The 18,242-nt window shown below is 38.9% G+C and overlaps 1 protein-coding gene across 1 annotated transcript in view; it reads right to left on the bottom strand.

Moving 5' to 3' along the window:
• The window catches only part of PRIM2 (DNA primase subunit 2), a 316,163-nt gene that overhangs the window by 95,196 nt on the left and 202,725 nt on the right, over nucleotides 1-18,242 (bottom strand). Inside the window, exon 9 of the mRNA XM_090280494.1 lies at nucleotides 1,593-1,665. Coding sequence (XP_090136620.1) covers nucleotides 1,593-1,665 — 73 coding nt within the window. The remainder of the gene's footprint in view (nucleotides 1-1,592; nucleotides 1,666-18,242) is intronic.

Below are 18,242 nucleotides of genomic sequence, written 5' to 3'. Positions count from 1 at the left end.
CCAGAGTTTAGTTAGAGAAATCTAAAGGAAACATTTAGAAAAGAAACTGAGAACATGGAGGGCTGCGCTAATGGCATGCTGCTGTGCGGATCAGGCAATATAAATACAGAGTAAGGAAGAGACCCAGATAAGGATGTGTTTGTACCACTTACCACAGGATCTCAATCACAGACCCACAGACAGATATGATCATCATAGCGCTTAATGTAATTTATCGTTATATTACTCACTTATATGTCCTCTACCTCCCTCAAGCAAGGTCAATGAAGATACAGGTATATTCTGTTTTATTCACCTCTGTATCCACAGCACAGTGGCTGGTACCTAATTGATGGGCTTAATACATACTCACTAAATGAATTAATAATCATATTTCTGTATCTTCCTACAATATCCAACCAAGTTCACATTTGCTTGTGAATGTGATAGAATTAGAAATAGAACTGACTTCTTACCATTCACATAATACAAACACAATCATATGTCAGGAAAGAAGTGTTAAGAGATTTCAAATCAATTGTATAAAGTAGGCAATCCTATTGTTATTGCTAGACATATTAACTGCAGGTGTTGATAATAATTTTTCCAGTTGGTAAGGCCTATTCATTCTGGACTCTAAAAACTCATAATCTGTTTCTACTCACCTTATTATAATTCTTTCCAAGCATTAAAATCTCAGTATATTTTCAATTTATTGTAAATAATTTGGTAATTGTCTAAACAAAGATTATTTATAACTAGTTTATTTTCCATTTGAGGGATGAAGTGGAAATTCAATTATGTATTAAAGAGAAATCCTACAGACTACAGTAAAGTATGCTACTCTTGCATCCTACTATGGGAACCATGAAGTGAAGTTGAAACGAGCTAACCAGCAATGTAGTGTAGTGGCAACCCAAGGATGGGAGCCTATACGTAGTGTTATAGACTAACCTTTATTCTCCCCAAAATCATCATGTTTAAGTCCTAATCCCCTGTACCTCAGAATGTGACTGTATTGGGATATGGGACCTTTAAAGAAGTAAAGTTAAATGAGGTCATGGGGGTGGGGCCCAGATCCAAGAGACACCAAGGGTGCATACACAGTGGACAGACCACGTGAGAACACAGCGAAAAGAGAGCCCAGGATAAATCCCACTTGCTGACACCTTGATCTTGGAATTCCAGCCTCCGGAACTAGGAGAAAATAAATTTATGTTGTTTAAAGCACCCAATCTATGTTATTTTGTGACAGTAGACCTATCAAGTGGATACAGTTAGTATTTTTCCATTTCTTCTTTTCTAAATGTATATGGTATTTAAATATAAAGACATAAACACCATTTAGCTATCATCAGTTAAGAGAATTCCCCTCTAGAATAATTAACCATATCCTGGTTTTCATCAAAATACAATTTTCTGATTAATTTTGGTGATCTTATGATTTAAAAAAATCTTATGTATAGCACATGGGTTTCCTTTAAAAAATTATTGGCAAGCTAAGAAATAATATTCTCTCCCAACCTTCCCAGCCAAAAATAACCTTTGGTTGAAGAAAACCTGTGCTTCCTCCATTGACAAAAGGTCAAAATTTAAAAGGGTCTGATGCTTACCGAATCAATTTGATCTAAAGAAATCTTCCCAACATTTCCCTGTGAACTGTAATCTTGACCAGTGTAGGAATGACTGAAAATAAAAAGAAAAAATTATTGAAATAAGATTTGTAAAACATTTTTGATCACATTAAAGGGAATTTTTATGCTGATATGAAGTCAGAATGAGAAAACATTTTATGCACAAACCTTAGCAGAAACATAGCTAAGGGTTTTAAAGATCTTTTAAGAGAATACATTTAAGTAACTTACCTAAAAATAGAACAAAAATATAGTGACAGCCTGGCTCTCCCTCATTCCTAGTCTAACGTGCCACTTCCATTTCTTAGTAACATAACACAAATTGTTGTTCAAGTTCAAACTTACACTACTGATCCTTTATTAACAGCACAGAAGCACAGCAAGGAAGAAACTAGAGCTTAAATCAGGTACAACCACACTAGTGGTAAGTCCCTGAGCAAGTTCTGTAGACTCTCTATATCCCTGGTTCCTTATCTGTCAAATGGAGATAGTAATGCCTGCTTTGCAGTGTTGATAGGAGATCTGAATTGAAATAACTTTCCATAAAGTACAGGATAGAGAATATAGTCAGTCGTCGTCGTCGGCAGCCGTCCGTCTCGAGAGACGATGGTGTAGCTTCTTAAGAGTCTATCTGCACCGCCGAGAATGGCTGTGCAGTCCAACTCGGGAGTGACACGGTATCTGTCTCCTCCCGTGTTGAATCGACATCTTGCGATGACGCTGGAGTGTCCTCTCCAGTGAAGCTGAAGCTACAGAGCCTGGGCAGGGTGATATGGAGGGTCTGCTGTTGCCCGTGCAGCAGACCCCCCCTCTCTTCGCAGCTGAAGGGTCCAAGGGAAAGACGGAGTCAATACAGCTTGGCTTCAGGTGCGCCGCAGGAGTTGCCGGTGTTGACTACAACGTCAAACCGCCTTGGGGACTCCGGCTCCGGATTTTCTGTCGGGGTTTACTCCCTTAGCCTTTCCCTGAAGAGGTATGCCGCAAGGCAGCGGAGGTTTTTTGGAGTCAGAGTTTTCCTTCTCTGATGTGCCCTGACTGGAAGATCGAACCAGCGACACTTAGCTCGCAGGCCGACGCTCAATCCACTGAGCCAAACCAGCCAGGGCTAATATAGTCAGTAACATTGTAGTATCTATGTATGGTGCCAACTGGGTACTAGACTACTGGGGTGATCACTTCATAAGATATATAAATGTCTAATCACTATGTTATACACCTGAAACTAATATAATACTGTATGTCAACTGTAATTGAAAAATAAAACAATTATTTAAAAGACCTGACATATAGTAATCACTGTTTATTAAAATAAATAACATCTGAATAGCATTTTACATATGCAGAGTTCTCTATATCCCTAAATACAGCCTCACAACCCTGAGAGTATTTTTATTTTACATTTGACAAATGAGGAAATGGACGCTCAGAGGGGTTAGAAACTCGTCAGATCAGAAAGTAAGTCAGCAATGCAATAAGGAACTCAAACCTTTTGACTCCCAATTCCATTTCTTTACACCCTGTAAATGTTATTCACAAATGTGAATTTTAACTTGATATATATGTAATTTTTCATCTCTACATAAATAACATCATACCCAACTCCATAAATACTGATTCTGATGCAGACATTCAGATATGATATAGTGAGAACCAGCTGCTAGAGTACATAGGAAACCACCATCAAATCATGATTCATGCAGACTCCACAACTAAGGGGAAACCTGGAGTAAAGTACCACTGCAGTCATAAAGAAGTCCAGACTCTCAAGCCCTGGCTGCTATGGCTCAGTGGATTGAGCATCGGCCTGCGAGCCAAGTTTCGCTGGTTCAATTCCCAGTCAGGGCACATGACTAGGTTGCACGTCAGGTCCCCAGTTGGGGGCGCGAGTGAGAGGCAACCACACAGTGATATTTCTCTCCCTTTCTTTCTCCTTTCCCTTCTCTCTAAAAATAAAATAAACAAATAAACTATTAAAAAAAAAAAAAAAGAAGTCCAGACTCTCTACATTCTGCCTGATCAATAAAGATTCTTGCTGAACTTTATATAAATGCACACACTCAAGATGCTCTGTAGAAGGATGCTCAGTTCCTCCAACCAATCAATTGTACTGACTAAACAATGGGAATGGATGATGAAACAAAACTAAAGTACAGCTGGGGACGCTGCAGCATGGCTAGGAGACTGTTACGAGTGTAGATTTCTCCCCTCTACCTTCCTCCTTCCATGACTTAAGAATGGCCTGAAAGTACTGAGAGCAGAGCAGGAGGAGTGGAATGCCAGGGAGTGATATAGAGTGATCCCGTGCCCTAAAACACACCTTTGTGCCCCTGGTATATTTACCCTTGCGTGACAAATTTCTGAAAATTAATGTATCATTGGATTACATCCATTCTTTTACTCACAGTGGTTCCATGGCATATAAAACTCATGCTAAGTTAAACCAATAGTTGCCATTTAATTTCAATATTTCAAATTTTAACATGGGGCAAAACCAAATAAATGTGTTTCAGTTTCCAATATATCTTACGGTAGTCAAAGATGGAAAGAGCAGTAGGCTAGGCGTCTGAAGACCCGCTCTTGATTTTGTTTTCTAAATCACCAGTTGGCAAACCTGAGTGAGTCACCTGACTGTTCTGATTTGCACTATCCTCACTGGTAAAATGGCACTAATCATGCCAGGCTTGCCTAACTGCCAGAAATGCTGGTAAAGTAAATGAAATAATATATTCAAAGTACTAATTAAAATCAATAAATCATATTCCAGTCTACAGAGCAATTGCAGCCTTGACCAGTAAGTACATACAGAAAAAACAGATGGAAATGGGGGAAGGTTCTGAGCCACTAGATTGACCCCTATAGGCTTCAGCTTCTTAGTCTATAAATTGATTGTAACCATCTAAGAGGATTGTTCAGATCAAATAGACTGACAAATACAAGAGTCCTCTATCAATGGTAAAATGATGTACAAACATGACTGTGGTTATCGAATAAATAAGCCAGTGGTTACCACAAGGAAGTTTCTCAGCCCAGATTAATGTAGTGTACTAAGTACAAAGAGAAGAGATATAAAAAGCACACATTTGCCTGAATAACAGTGTAAAATGCTTGTTCCTCAACACTTTAACAGATTATGCAAAAGGGCTAAATTCCAAGGGAAAGAAAGAATGGTAGCAATGATTGGTTCAAAGACTTTAATGGATATAAATAACTACCAAGAGGACATAAAAAAACTACGTAGACATTGCTAGGTTTGTGCCCAGAAGAAGGAAGTTGAAAGCCTTTATTGAAGGATGTTCAAGCAGGCAGCTGAGTCTGAGCAGACTGCAGCCCCAAGGGAGGGGATAGAGGGATTTTTAAGGGCATGGAGCAGACCCTCAGGGGGATGGGTCACCCTGCTGGTCAGCTCCAGAGTCCAGGGTATAGGTGTTTCCGGAAGAACAATGTCCCCTGATTGGGGATGGCTGTCAGGAGGCTTATGGTAAATCATTAAGGGAAAGGGGAAGGGGCAATGGGGGTGTAATTAGCTCTTACGAGGATGTGGCAGCTCTGCCTTAGTCGGCCCTGGTAATGGGGAACCTTGTGATTGGTTGCCTGGCCAGTGACACAGACCCTCTTTGTTTCAGTACCAGTGGAGGCTCAGGTCCTGTGTGACTGGAGGCCATAGTTTCCAAGGACACAGTGACCACTGGCCACAGGTGGCAGGTCACGGGGCAGGCAATATGGGGTCTCTGGCCTTAACAGACATCATATTTCTAAAAATATTATTAATAGACAGAAAAATGGCCACCAGCCAACCCAGTGAGACAAGCATGGAACCCAGGGGAGGAAAAATGATAGAAATGAAGATGTTAAGCTTCAGAATTAGGAATAAGATTCCTCCTCTACTCATGATCAGAAGAAATAACTTACATCTTGGTTAGAAGAGTTGTTACATCACAGCTATTTAATACATATTTGAGCCCTGGCTGGTGTGGCTCAGTGGATTGAGCATGAGCCTGCAAAACAAAGGGTCGCCAGTTCAATTCCCAGTCAAGGCACACACCTGGGTTGTGGGTCAGGTCCCCAGTTGGGGCCGTGCGAGAGACAACCACACAATGACGTCTCTCTGCCTTTCTTTCTCCCTCCCTTCCCTTCTCTCTAAAAATAAAGAAATAAAATCTTTTTAAAAAATACATGTTTGAACTAGTTATAGATAGATGAGGCTGAGGTGGGGAAAGTTTTTGGATATAACACTAGAAAGACAGGTCCTGGGAAGCATGGTATCCAATACTCTCCAGGCAATGAAGAACCATGAAAATATTTTTAGGAAAGAATTCACACAATCAGGTTTGCACTTGAGAAAGAAGGGAGAATGGAGGAATGACTAGAAAGAGGAGAGACTGGGCCACAGATGGTCAGTTGGCAGAATACTGCAATATTCCAGACAAGAGAAGGTGGGAGCCTGAAGTAAAGTAGTGCCAAGATGGAGAAAGGAAGGCGACCAAGGTAGAAAAAAGAGGAACAAGTAATGCTGCACTAAAAGAATAAAGAACAATTCACATTAGCTCACAAAACTAGACCTTTGGCTTTTACTTAGAGGATCCACCAGATGTTACTAAATGAGGTCCATAACAGGTACCCAGGGAAGTGAGGCACCTTCCTGCCACATTCGGAACTCAGTGTCAGCTTTATATTACACTGCTTCCTAATGAATGCAGCTGCTACACTAATGAGCTGTCAAAATATATTCGTATTTTCATGATTTAAAAAATCAATTTATGAATGAACATCTCTTATACTGGGAAAATGCAAAAATAGTAATAGTAATTTTTAACAGCAAAATCATTTCTAATTGGTTCAAGAGATAGACAGATATTTGCAAATACAGATATATAAACACAACTAAGACCAGCAGAAAATACTGTTTTTCTGTCCTTTTTAAATGTTATTTTGAGAAACATTCGCTGTCACTTACATAGAATTTTTTTAAAAGGGGGATTCAGGAGGCATGAAAGTTTCCCTGCTTCGAACCTTTCATAACAGAATAAATTGAGATGCATCACAAATTCCATTTTTTTCAATACAGCACACCAACAAATATTTTAATGGGCCACAAAATTCAAATTATGTCACTAATCACTATTTTGCCAAATATTAAGAGCAATATTTGATTAATCAGAAGCCTGAAAAAGCAAAATTTGATTTTAATTCTCAGTTTAGCTACTAATTGCTAATGAGTAAAAAAAGAAAAAAGGCAAGTCAAACTATGCCTCCATTGGTTTACCCATAACTACAGTGTAAGGGTTTGCAGTGAAGCGCTTGCACCTCTATGCATAAGTTATCTGTTATTTGCCAGAGTCTCAGGTGAAAGGCACTAGGGTGAATGCTTATAGTTCCCTCAAGTTACCAAAAAGCCAGAAAAGTAGTGAAAATAAAGATGTGATTCAGTGAGTAGTCAATTACATTAGAATACTCTCTGAGGATACTAGATTGTAAAGAATATAGTTACTAAAATGTACTACACTGTACCAGTAAAATTAACACTGTCACTACCCAAACAACCATATAAATGCATAAAACCCAGGATAAAAACGACAAGATTATCAGACCCTATAACAGACTTTTTTCCCAGTTACTGTCCTTACCTGGATATACCAGATTCTGATAACCAAGAAAACAACAAAACCAACCAAAATGCATTCAAGTGTCCCAGTATGGCCCCTGAATCACTCAGCACACACTCATTAACTACCTTTGTAACCAAAGAAGAGTCACAAAGTAGTGAAAAATCCAGAGAAGATTCAGGAGGACAATGTGATGGGTGCCACCACAGTGTGTCCCTTGAGGCCACAGAGTAAGGTCTCTTCTAAAACAAGGGTGGGAGGAGAACACAGGCAATGTGCAGCATTAAAGGTTCTTAAGCAATAAACGGCACAGACTAGAGACTTATATGCTTTAGCAACACAGACTACAGGATTCTAGAATGTTATCAGAATGCTGTTGGAATGACTAACAACAGAGTCTAGGCTCAACAGAGAAACCTGTTGAGCCCGAAGGGAGAGGTGACTTGGGGGACTAGCAGGGAAGGCTAGGATGAAGAGAATCATGAGAATGAGGGTCTGGGAATAGAGTAGGAAAGTAAGAGATTATACTCAGAAAACAATTTGAGTTTGAAGGCTTAGAAGTAGGATGTGATGACCAAATAAAAGTCAAAGGCCTGGTTCTTTTAGTATTTTTATCATTTTAGTTTAACAATTTTATACGCATTAAAACATTCTTAAATTTTGACCAGGTTCTTAGGTATGTGATTTGAGTTTATGAAGGTTGTTGTACAGGTTCAAAGGTAAGCATGTGATAAGAAGGTGACATTTTAGAGTAATAAAAAGTCTGTTTTTCTTAGAATCTGGAAAGTTAGCATATATCAGATAGGCTGAAAGAGATAAGTAAAATCAAGGAAATTTCTAAACCATAGTTTAGAGAAGTTAGGTTAAGTGGCAAAAACAAAAAGACAAGCAGAGGCTAGGGGAAGACTGAAATTGGGTGGGTAAGTCCTAAAGGCAGCTCTGTAAACAAAAACCATATCTCTTTTTGCAATAACAGTGCTAAGTTGACATTTTAATGAAAATTTGAGGCTTTGTCAAGTTTAAAACCTTTAAAAACTTAAATGTATGCATAATAGTGGTTTCTAAGAAAACACAATTTTGCAGTTGTGGACAACAAACTCTTTGCAGATACAGAAGTAATTTATTGTTTGTCCTGGATTTTTTTTCAAGTATATATTATTGATTATGTTGTTACAGTAGTTTCAATTTTTTTCCCTTTGCTCCCCTCTGCCTAGTAAACCCCTTCCCTCCAGCAATCCCACCCCCCTTAGTTCATGTCCATTGGTCATGCATATCAGTTCTTTGGTTTCACCCTTTCCTATATTATTCTTAACATCCCCCTGTCTATTTTGTACCAACCAATTATCTTTCTTAATCCCTGCACCATTTCCCCATTTCTCCCCCTCCCCCCTCCCAGCTGATAACCCTCCAAATGATCCCCATACCTATGATCCTGTTCCTATTCTTGTTTGCTTAGTTGGACTTTGTTTTTATTTTTCAGATTCAGTTGTTGATAGTTGTGAGTTTGTTGTCATTTTAGTGTTCATAGTTTTAATCTTCTTTTTCTTAAGTAAGTCCCTTTGACATTTCATATAATAATGGCTTGGTGATGATGAGCTCCTTTAGCTTCACCTTGTCTGAGAAGCACTTCATCTGCCCTTCTATTCTAAATGATAGCTTTGCTGGATAGAGTAATCTTGGTTGTAGGTTGCTTTTCATCACATTGAATACTTACTTCTTGCCAGTCCCTTCCTGCCTGCAAAATGTCCTCTGAGAAATCAGCTGATAGTCCAATAGGCACCCCCCTGTAGGCATCTCTCCGCCTTTCTCTTGCTGCCCCCAGGACTCTGTCTCTATCTTTCACCTTTGGCATCTCAATCATGATGCGTTCTGGTGTGGTCCACTCTGGGTCCAGTTCGCCCTGGACCATCTGTGCTTCCCGGACCAGTATGTCTATCTCCTTCGCAAAATTTGGGAAGTTCTCCTCACTTTTTTCAATTCTTGCTTCCTCATTCTGCACTAGTTGACTGTGTTTTTTCTTCCTTATGTTCCAAATCATTGATTTGAATCCCAGTTTCCTTCCCTTCAGCATTGGTTTTGTATTGATTTTCCTTCATTTCACTTAGCATAGCATTCACTTCTTCCCTATGCATCTGCCATACTCAAGCCTATCTGTCAAGTTGTAAGCATCTTTATCATCAGTGTTTTGAACTCTGGGTCTGTTATGTTGTCTATCTCCTCATCTGTTAGGTTGGCTATCTCCTCCTCACTTACTTCTCCCACTGGAACCTTGATCTGTTCCCCCTTTTGGGCCATACTTCTCTGTCTCCTCATTCTGACAGGCTCCTGTGTTTGTTTGCCTCTGCGTCCCAGGGAAAGCTGTCACTACTGTTACGTTGTAAGGGGGGGGGGGGGAGACTTAGGGATTCATCAGTACAGGGCGACCCGTTTCACCATGTTGTGATGCTGTATGTGGGGGAGGGGCCAGAGAGGGAACAATGCCACCTGCCCAGCACTTACCCCTTTTCTGGACACCTCTCCCACTTCCACACCAGACTGGCGCCCCTCTAGCTGCTGCCCTGGCTGTCGTTCCCAGAGTGGGTGAGTCTGTGGATGTTCTAGGACCATGGGGGCCCTTTAAACAAGTGGACTCTGCTGAGACCGGCAGTTTCTGCATCCACTCCAACTCCCAATGGTCTGCATAGTCAGAAGCAATGAGGCTTGATTTTCCTGGTGGTGGTGAGGAGCTGGGAATGCTCCCAGGTGTCCCTCTGACTTTAAAACGTGTGACTTCGCTTTCTGCCAGTTTGTCGCTGCCTCCGCTGCTGCTGCCACCACACCGCATCCTCTCCACCCCAGCTCCACCCCTCCTACCTGTCTGGATGAGTATTTCTTCATTATATCTTTGTTTGCTGGACTTCCATGCAGTTTGATTTTCTGGAACTTCTGGTTGTTTCTAGTTTTGAGGTAGTTGTATTCCTTCTTAGTTGTAGAGGGAGACACAGAGTGTTTGTCTACACCTCCATCTTGGCCGGAAGCCTATTTTTTTTGTTTTAAGGTGCTGGCCCTAAATTCTCTAATCTACTATGAGAAAACAATAACACAAAAAATATATAAAAACATCATCCCACTGTAGCATTTGTTCAATAAACTCACAGGCAACTTAATTAACACTGAGTCACATCTGAGGAATGGTTCCCTCCCATATTATTTTGCTCATTAAATAGTAAGGGGTAAGCACAACTAGGTTTCCAATATAACTAAAAAATAAAAAAATCACAGTAATCAAAAATTGTAAGACTAAGGGTTTCAATATGTTAAAAGCTAAAAGAAAAAAAAAGGACTTTCAGAATATCCATAACATATTTATGTAACCAAATTAAAATGATCCTATTTTAAACCCAATTAAAGCAATTCAAAGGGGTGAGGAGGCTGAGGGATAACAGAAACAGGGAAGCCTAATTCCCCACATCCCCAGGGAGCTAGAGTTTTCCCAAAACATTACAACACAAACATCTAATTTACAGAATAAAACTACAGCGAACATATAAACAGATAAATCCGAAACAATGTATTTGCAGACATTGTATCTGTGAATCATAAGGGAAAGGCAGATCTACTCCTGGTCTTTGTAGAAACAACAGAAATTCAAGTCCTGTTCAATGTACCACAAATATCAATATGAGCACTTAGGTACTCAGCAAGGAATTGTTTTTGACTATTGCAACTGAGAATTCAAAACAAAAAGAAGAAATTATATGAAAGTGGATTTGTGGGTCTCACAGCAAGATTAGCTGGTTAAGAAAAAATAATAACCTTTTCATGCTGTGGCACTGATCGTTAGCAGAAGATGGATCATCACACCTCGGCCCCAGGAGTGGTAGCCAAGAGCTCCACCACAGCAACAGAAATGCCACAGGGTGTAACTGACAAAAAGGGAGGGTGCGAGTCAGCTTTGCAAAGGTGATTACTTCTCCAATCATTTTCTCCTTTTCTGACTCCTGAAGAAAACAGGAGGGAATAAAAAAGGTGCACTGGAATAGCTGCAACAGTTTAGGAGTTAGAAGCAACCCCTCTTCATTTGCCTAATTTTTCCCCAAATCCAGGTTGCCCGAGGCAATCATGGAGGCAAGAAAGAATAAGGGAGCAAGTAAAGTGATTAACAGCACAGGTTTCAGAATCCTTTAGTGCAGGTTTTGAACACACGCTCAGTGTGACTTTGCAAAAACGTCTAAGTCTCTTTCAGTGCCCTCATCGGTAAAAAGGGATCATAAAGGGGATCACAAAAGTACCTCCCTCAAAGGGCTGTCGTGAAGAACAAAGCAGATGTCTGTAAAAGAGTTTATCACAGTAGTTTTTGCTCAAATTGTAATCATCATCATCATCATCATTATCATCATCATCTGGGCCTAAACTTATTGCATTTAAATGTTTTGGTAATTGTTTTTCTTCTTAACATTTACTAGTTTCTTCCCTTGAATATTAGGGGGAAAATATATTTTGTTTCCTACCGTCTCTATTACTATCACAGAAAATATTTAATCTTGAAGTTGGAAAAGACAGGTGTCCTTGAATAACCTGATGATCTGGGAAGGTTTTAGCTACACTTACACTCTTAGGAAGTTTCCAAAGTACAAAAATTCAACATCAAATATTTCAATCTGTATTTCCATGGAGATTTCAATAAAATCCACTTTTGTAGAGCTGGACTGTCCAATACAGCAGCCACTAGCACAATGTGACTACTGAGCACCTGAAACGTAGCTTTGTACTAATTAAGATGTTCAATAAACCTAAAGCATGAACTGGATTTCTAAGACAGCATAAAAATATAATGTCAAACATTTTGTTAATAATTTTTCATATTGGTCACATATTGAAACGATATTGTGGATAGAAGGTAAAGAGGATTAAAAATAATTTTACCTAAATACAGTATTCCCTCACTTATCGCGGGTATTACGTTCTAAACCTCTCCGCGATAGGTGAAAATCTGTGAAGTAGGAACCTTACATTTATTTTATTATTTATATATATTTTAAGTCTTTATAAACCCTTCCTACACACTTATAAATCATTCCCAGTCCCTTATTAACCTTTTCCACACTTTTATAAACACTGCTTATGTTCTTAAACTTATTCTACACTCTTAAACCTGTGTAACTTTAACAACATATGTATACAGTACCGCAAAATCCCACGATATAGTGAAAAATCCGCGATAAATAATTAAATATATTATTTTTTTAAATTCTGTGATACAGTGAGGTCACAGTAAGTGAACCGCGATATAGAGAGGGACTAATGTAATTTAAAATTACATCTGTGGTTCACACTTGTGGTTCTCATTATGTTTCTACTGAACAGCACCGCTGTCAAGTGAGGGGGACACAAGGCAATCAAGTGATTTTCGGGGACCAGGTATACCTGTAAAATAGCCAACTGACCTCCCTTGATTTGTATTTGCCAAGGTAAGATCAATTTCTGTGAGTTACAAGCAGAATGTAAGCCATAGTTTGGCCCATTAAAGGAAGTGCCTCAAGTCCACTGCAAATATGCTTGTGTTCACAACATTTTACTTAGAAATCAAGTTTTAAACTTGAGCCACAGGTTGCCAGGTGTACTATTAAGGACGCAATCTTAAATTCTGATTACTTTGGAGGTAAAATAAATAGTTTATTTGGGGGAAAATGAAGCTGTGACACATTTCTATTTGGGAGTCTTGGGGGTTGCTTGGCCTACCTCAACATCTAATGACAACTGTCCACCCCTCTGTCATCTGTAAGAAGCCATGCCAGGTGGGACAAGACTATAGATGACAGCAAGACCCTGAGATAGAATGGAAAAAATTCCTCTCCCATCCTTGGGGGGGGGTGTCTCTCTGCTCACCCTCCCAACAACAGATAGATTCTGAGGTTCATAAAATAATTAACATGTGAAACGTATTTCCTTTCTTTGTCAAGAAATGCCCAGTTCACTTGAACCTAAAGAGGTTAACACTATTTATTCCTTTCTATCTGGCAGGCTATGGTTTCCCATATTTTAAAAACTGGTATGAAATTTTAAAAAAGCAGTGAAGAAAGCATCACAAGTAATCAAAACTGATCTCTGCATCAAGGAAACATTTATATGCACCATTAAAAAGTAAGCTAAGACATCTTTCAAATGAACTGTAACCTCCTACATCATTCTATAAAATAATATACAGAGTTCCAATACAACCTTTTCACACAAAGCCAGGTGTAATCATGGCACAAATGGAAAAACAATTTCAGGAGGAGGAAACAAAAGTTTTGTATATCACCCATCTATCCACTTTGGCAATCACAATTTTACCCACTTTGGACGTTAAGAAAAATAGTCTGTCCACATAAGCTAGGCTATTCAGACATTTAGGAAGCACGATCCCTGCAGTTTGGATTTGTTAGGTAGGTAAGAAATCAAGGGAGCTGAAGTTACAATATATCATTTCCTACTGTGAAGGATATCACACGAAAATTCACTCAACAGCTGTCACCACTGAAATTGAAATTAGTTTCTTTTTACAGCTTAACCCCTGGTAAATGGTATCCAACTTGTATTGGCCTGGGTGACTTCCCCTGCAGTTATTCCAAATGAGAACATAATCAATAAAATTCTGTTATCAATTGATGTAAATTATTTTCCACAAGCTTAAAGTCTGAAGTTACATTTTAAAAAATCTCCCTAAAAACCACCATCACAATATGCAGTGTAACAACCTACATTTTTCTACAACTGGGACAAATTCTATGATACGAATAAGCTCACGTATCCAATAAAAATCACAATCATACGGGTTTTCATATCAGGTGAGAACTATAAATACCCCATTCACCAGTTTATTTTAGGTTGGCCTCATCTTGCTCCATATGGTCCACGTTTTCCTATTTATTCCAATTTCTAAGTTGCAATAGTCCAATGAATGGCAAGAGCTAAATGTACATCTCATTATTCTATGAAAAATACCTGTACCTTACATTTGTCAAAAGTCACTGAATTGTATACCTTTAAAATAAGTGCACTCTATAGTAAGTAAATTACACCTCAATAAAGTGACTTAAAAAGTAAAATACATAGATACATACTGGTAAGATATATTCAAACTACAGACCTACATAGGTGTTTTCACCGTACACATTTAAAGCCTCCAACAAATACCTCTGTTTTCATAAGTAAATTTTTTTACATTGCTTTCCATTCTTAGTATATATTCTAGTAGTATAATTCATTTGGTTTAGACCCAAGAGAGTCAAATAATTACAATACAGAAAGGTTGCCTAAGAGAGTGGTAATGAAAAATAGAGGACGGTGGGGAGCACAGAATAAGGTTCTAACATCCAGCAGAATTAATACATCAAATTGATGGACATCTCATTCCCCTACAAACAGTTCACAGAGTATGGAATGCTTCTACCATTGGCTAGCACAAGTTTATGGTATTCCAGGATTGCCTCCTCACGTTTGCTCTTTCTTAACAGTAAAAAGCAAAGGATACAATGTTTTTAGGGTTTTGATGGGGATTTGGGGAGGGAGAGAAATCAAACGAGTAAATACAAGAAATGAAATCAAATAAACAAAGAACAAATAAAAATTATCTTTTTGGCTAGTGATGTTGCTTCTGAAGAAAACAGAGTGGGGCAATACTGTAAGCACTTGGGGGTGACCTACATTGGTGATCAGGAGCAGACCTCTTTAAGATCTGAGAAGACACACTTGATAATCAGTTGACAACACTACCTAATAGCCCTCTTTACATTCTATGTATGTATACATCATGTCAAGCACCAAAGTAGCTCAAATAAAAATGGGTTTTTAAATTGATTTTGCATTATCTTTCATACAACTACTTTCTAAATAGCAATTATAAACAATTGAGAGGACATTAAACCTTTAGTGAGTCTTGGTAGTCTGTCTTTCCTCAGCCCCATTTATTACATTTTGTTTCGTTTTTCCTCTGAGTGAGTAAAGGTTAATTGTGTCAGAAATGCTAGGAGGTCTTCTTAAATTAACTCAACATTTACATCACAAGATTATCACAAGCCATGAACAGCATCAGTTAACTCAGAAAGCTCCAAGACAGGAATGACAGCTTTCCGGAAGCTTCAAGCATTTCTGTTCTGTGGGATTTCTTGCTACAGTCGTGCACAGGTGGACAGCTCGTGGACAAGGAGGCAAAATCCACACCAGCAAGTGCAGGAGCTGCCCGAGTATAGGAGCCTCGTGACCCTCAACAGCCACAATTTCTAGTGACAACTCCATAGGTGTAACTTCCAGGGCCACCTCAGAGCTGGAACTCCTGAGTCCACTAATCTAAAAACCATTATTGTGATTTTTTAAAAAATATATATAATTATCTAAATATATTCCAAATATGATATAGAACTGTACTGTCTAATCAAGTACCCATTAGCTACAACTGGCTATTGAATTTTTTATTTTAATTAATTAAAATGAAATAAAATTAAAAATTCACACTAGCCATATTTGAAGTATCCAATAGCCCTATGTGGCCACGAGCTATTGGACTGAACAGCACAGGTATAGAACATTTCCATTACCATAGAAAGTTCTATTTCACAGCACTCAACGAATTACATTTTAGCTGCTAATATACAGTAGCACGGTAACTAACCCAATGCTTTCTCAGGCTTTTTAAGAAACTTATTTCCTGTAGCATCATCATCATTTTATATTTTGTTTGCACTTTAGAACTAATACAATATAAAACAACTAACTTTCTTTATTATTTAACTAGAGAGCAATCAGTGTTTTAAAGAAATCCAATAAGTGAAGAATAAGAACTACAGATTTTTAAAAAAAAAACTTCTTTAAAAGCATAATCATAAATTTTGCTTTCCAGGAAACCTGCCAGTATCTACAAGCCAGGTATCCCTGAAGAAACTCTGGAGTCAAGGTGCTGACAGAACCCTAAAACATCTAACTGGGGATAAGCTGCAAGAGTACTGACATGTGAGGCCTGCTTTCCACTTGATGCTCTGGGCTCCCAGAATCGTGTGCCTCTACTATACTAGCAGCCATCATAATTCAGTGTAATTACTTCAGCTTAAATTCTCTTTTCTGATCAACATTCAGTCCTATAAGAGCAGAAATAAATACGTTTCCCTAGAACATACCCCATGTCTAGTGCCAGGTAGGAGTTCCCTTAATATAAACAGTAAATGAAACAAACTCTTACGAAGCTACAAGGGTAGAGCCCATGTATTTGCTAAGTACCTCTAACACCGAAGTACCTCCATAAGTCGCAGGCACTACATACAACCTCATTATGTCTGCTGTTTACAAAGGTATGTATTTATTTGCCTTGGCTAGCTAGCCAGAGACTGAAAAGATTTTCCCATCTTCTTTCTATATTATTATAAAGAAAAATATAACTTATTTATATTTATGTGAAAATCATTTAACTTTTTTTTTATTTATTTTAAAACATGTTAAGCTAGCAAAGTTATTAAGCTAACCACAAAAACCCAGGGAAATTTAGTATTCTACATAAATTAAGAGTGGTGATTTACTTGCAAAACTGAAGAAAAGTGATGCAAAAAGCTGTTTTAAGCTCCCCCAAAGAAAACCCTCACTGTAATAAGCAGATCAATGGTCCTCCAAAGATATTCACGCTCTAATCCCCAGAACCCATGAACATGTGAGATCACACGGAAAAAGGCACTATGCAGATGTAATTAAGGTTAAGGACCCTGAGATGGGGAGATTATCCTGGATATCCATGTGGGCCAACCTAACCACATGAGCCTGAAAGCAGAAAACTTTCTTGGGTGGGAGCACAGAAATGCAGCAGAGGGGAGGTGCAAGAGCTTTGAAGCAAGAGAAGGACTCATGTGCTGTCCCTGGCTCCGAGGTGGGACCCACATGCAAGGTCCGAAAAGAGACCTCTGGGGGCTCCTGGAGCATGAGAAGGACTGGGGGCAGCCCTCCTGGGGCAAAGATGGGAACCTGGTTGACAGCCAGCAAGGAAACAGGACCTCAGTCCTACAACTGCAAGGAACTAAATTCAGCCAACAACGTGAACAAGCTTGGGAGCAGATTCTGCCCCAGAGTCTCCAGTAAGGACCCTGTGGCACTGCTGACAGCTTGAGTTCAGCTCGGTGAGACCCAGGTCAGATTTCTAACCTATAGAAAATAAATTAGCATTGTTTTACACTTCTAAATGTGCAGTGATTTGTTATGGCTCCAACAGAAGGTACTGATCTAGATGCACTAATAAGGTTTAAAATTCAGCTTCCTGAATTGCCATCTTTTTCAAATCACTGGTTCACTTGTTAAGAACTCTGACACCTTCTCGCAACATGACACCCTTAGAATAGTGAACTATATTGTATCTTCAAAGCTATACATCACCTAGTTTATCTGAACAGATACTACCTCTCAGGAAAGATTCCCCATCTCTCTCTTCTCTTGATTAAACCGCAGCATTACTGCAGCACAGCCGAGTGCGCGAGTGCACGTGTGTGTGTGTGTGTGTGTGTGTGTGTGTGTAAATTGACCTCCTTTTCCCTGTTAGAATGTAAAGTTCTTGAGTTAAGGAACAACATCTACCTATTTCTTAAGGCTGATTTCAATAAAACGCTGACTCCTGACAAGTACATCTCTAAGAAGGCATGTACATTTTCCATACAGATGTGAAAAAAAATAATTCAAAGACAATAAATAATGGAAAAAAACATATTTTTTCTAATTTAATAATATCTTACAAGGTACCTGAAAAACCTTCACAGTGATCACTGAGCTAAAGGCTTGGTTTTGCGGTGCGTAGAAAAGGAAACAAATAATATAGTTCCAGGCACTGCCAAGAGGCTGGAAAGGTGATGAGAAAGAGCTGACAAACAGCAGAAGCACACGGACCATATTAATGAGGCTTCATTTCAGCCCTCAACTGATGGAAGCCTCTATCTAATAAATCTTTTCTAATATGTACATGCATTCTCACACAGTCTTTTGATTTCCAAATAAGAACTAATTTGAAAAGAAAACACTGAGAACTGTACCACTATGG

The sequence above is a fragment of the Furipterus horrens genome, unplaced genomic scaffold (assembly GCF_987537825.1).
Source record: "Furipterus horrens unplaced genomic scaffold, mFurHor1.1.pri manual_scaffold_6, whole genome shotgun sequence".
Classification (NCBI taxonomy): Eukaryota; Metazoa; Chordata; class Mammalia; order Chiroptera; family Furipteridae; genus Furipterus; species Furipterus horrens.
The sequence above is the reverse complement of the archived record's forward strand: the minus strand, read 5'-3'. Positions and strand labels throughout refer to the sequence as shown.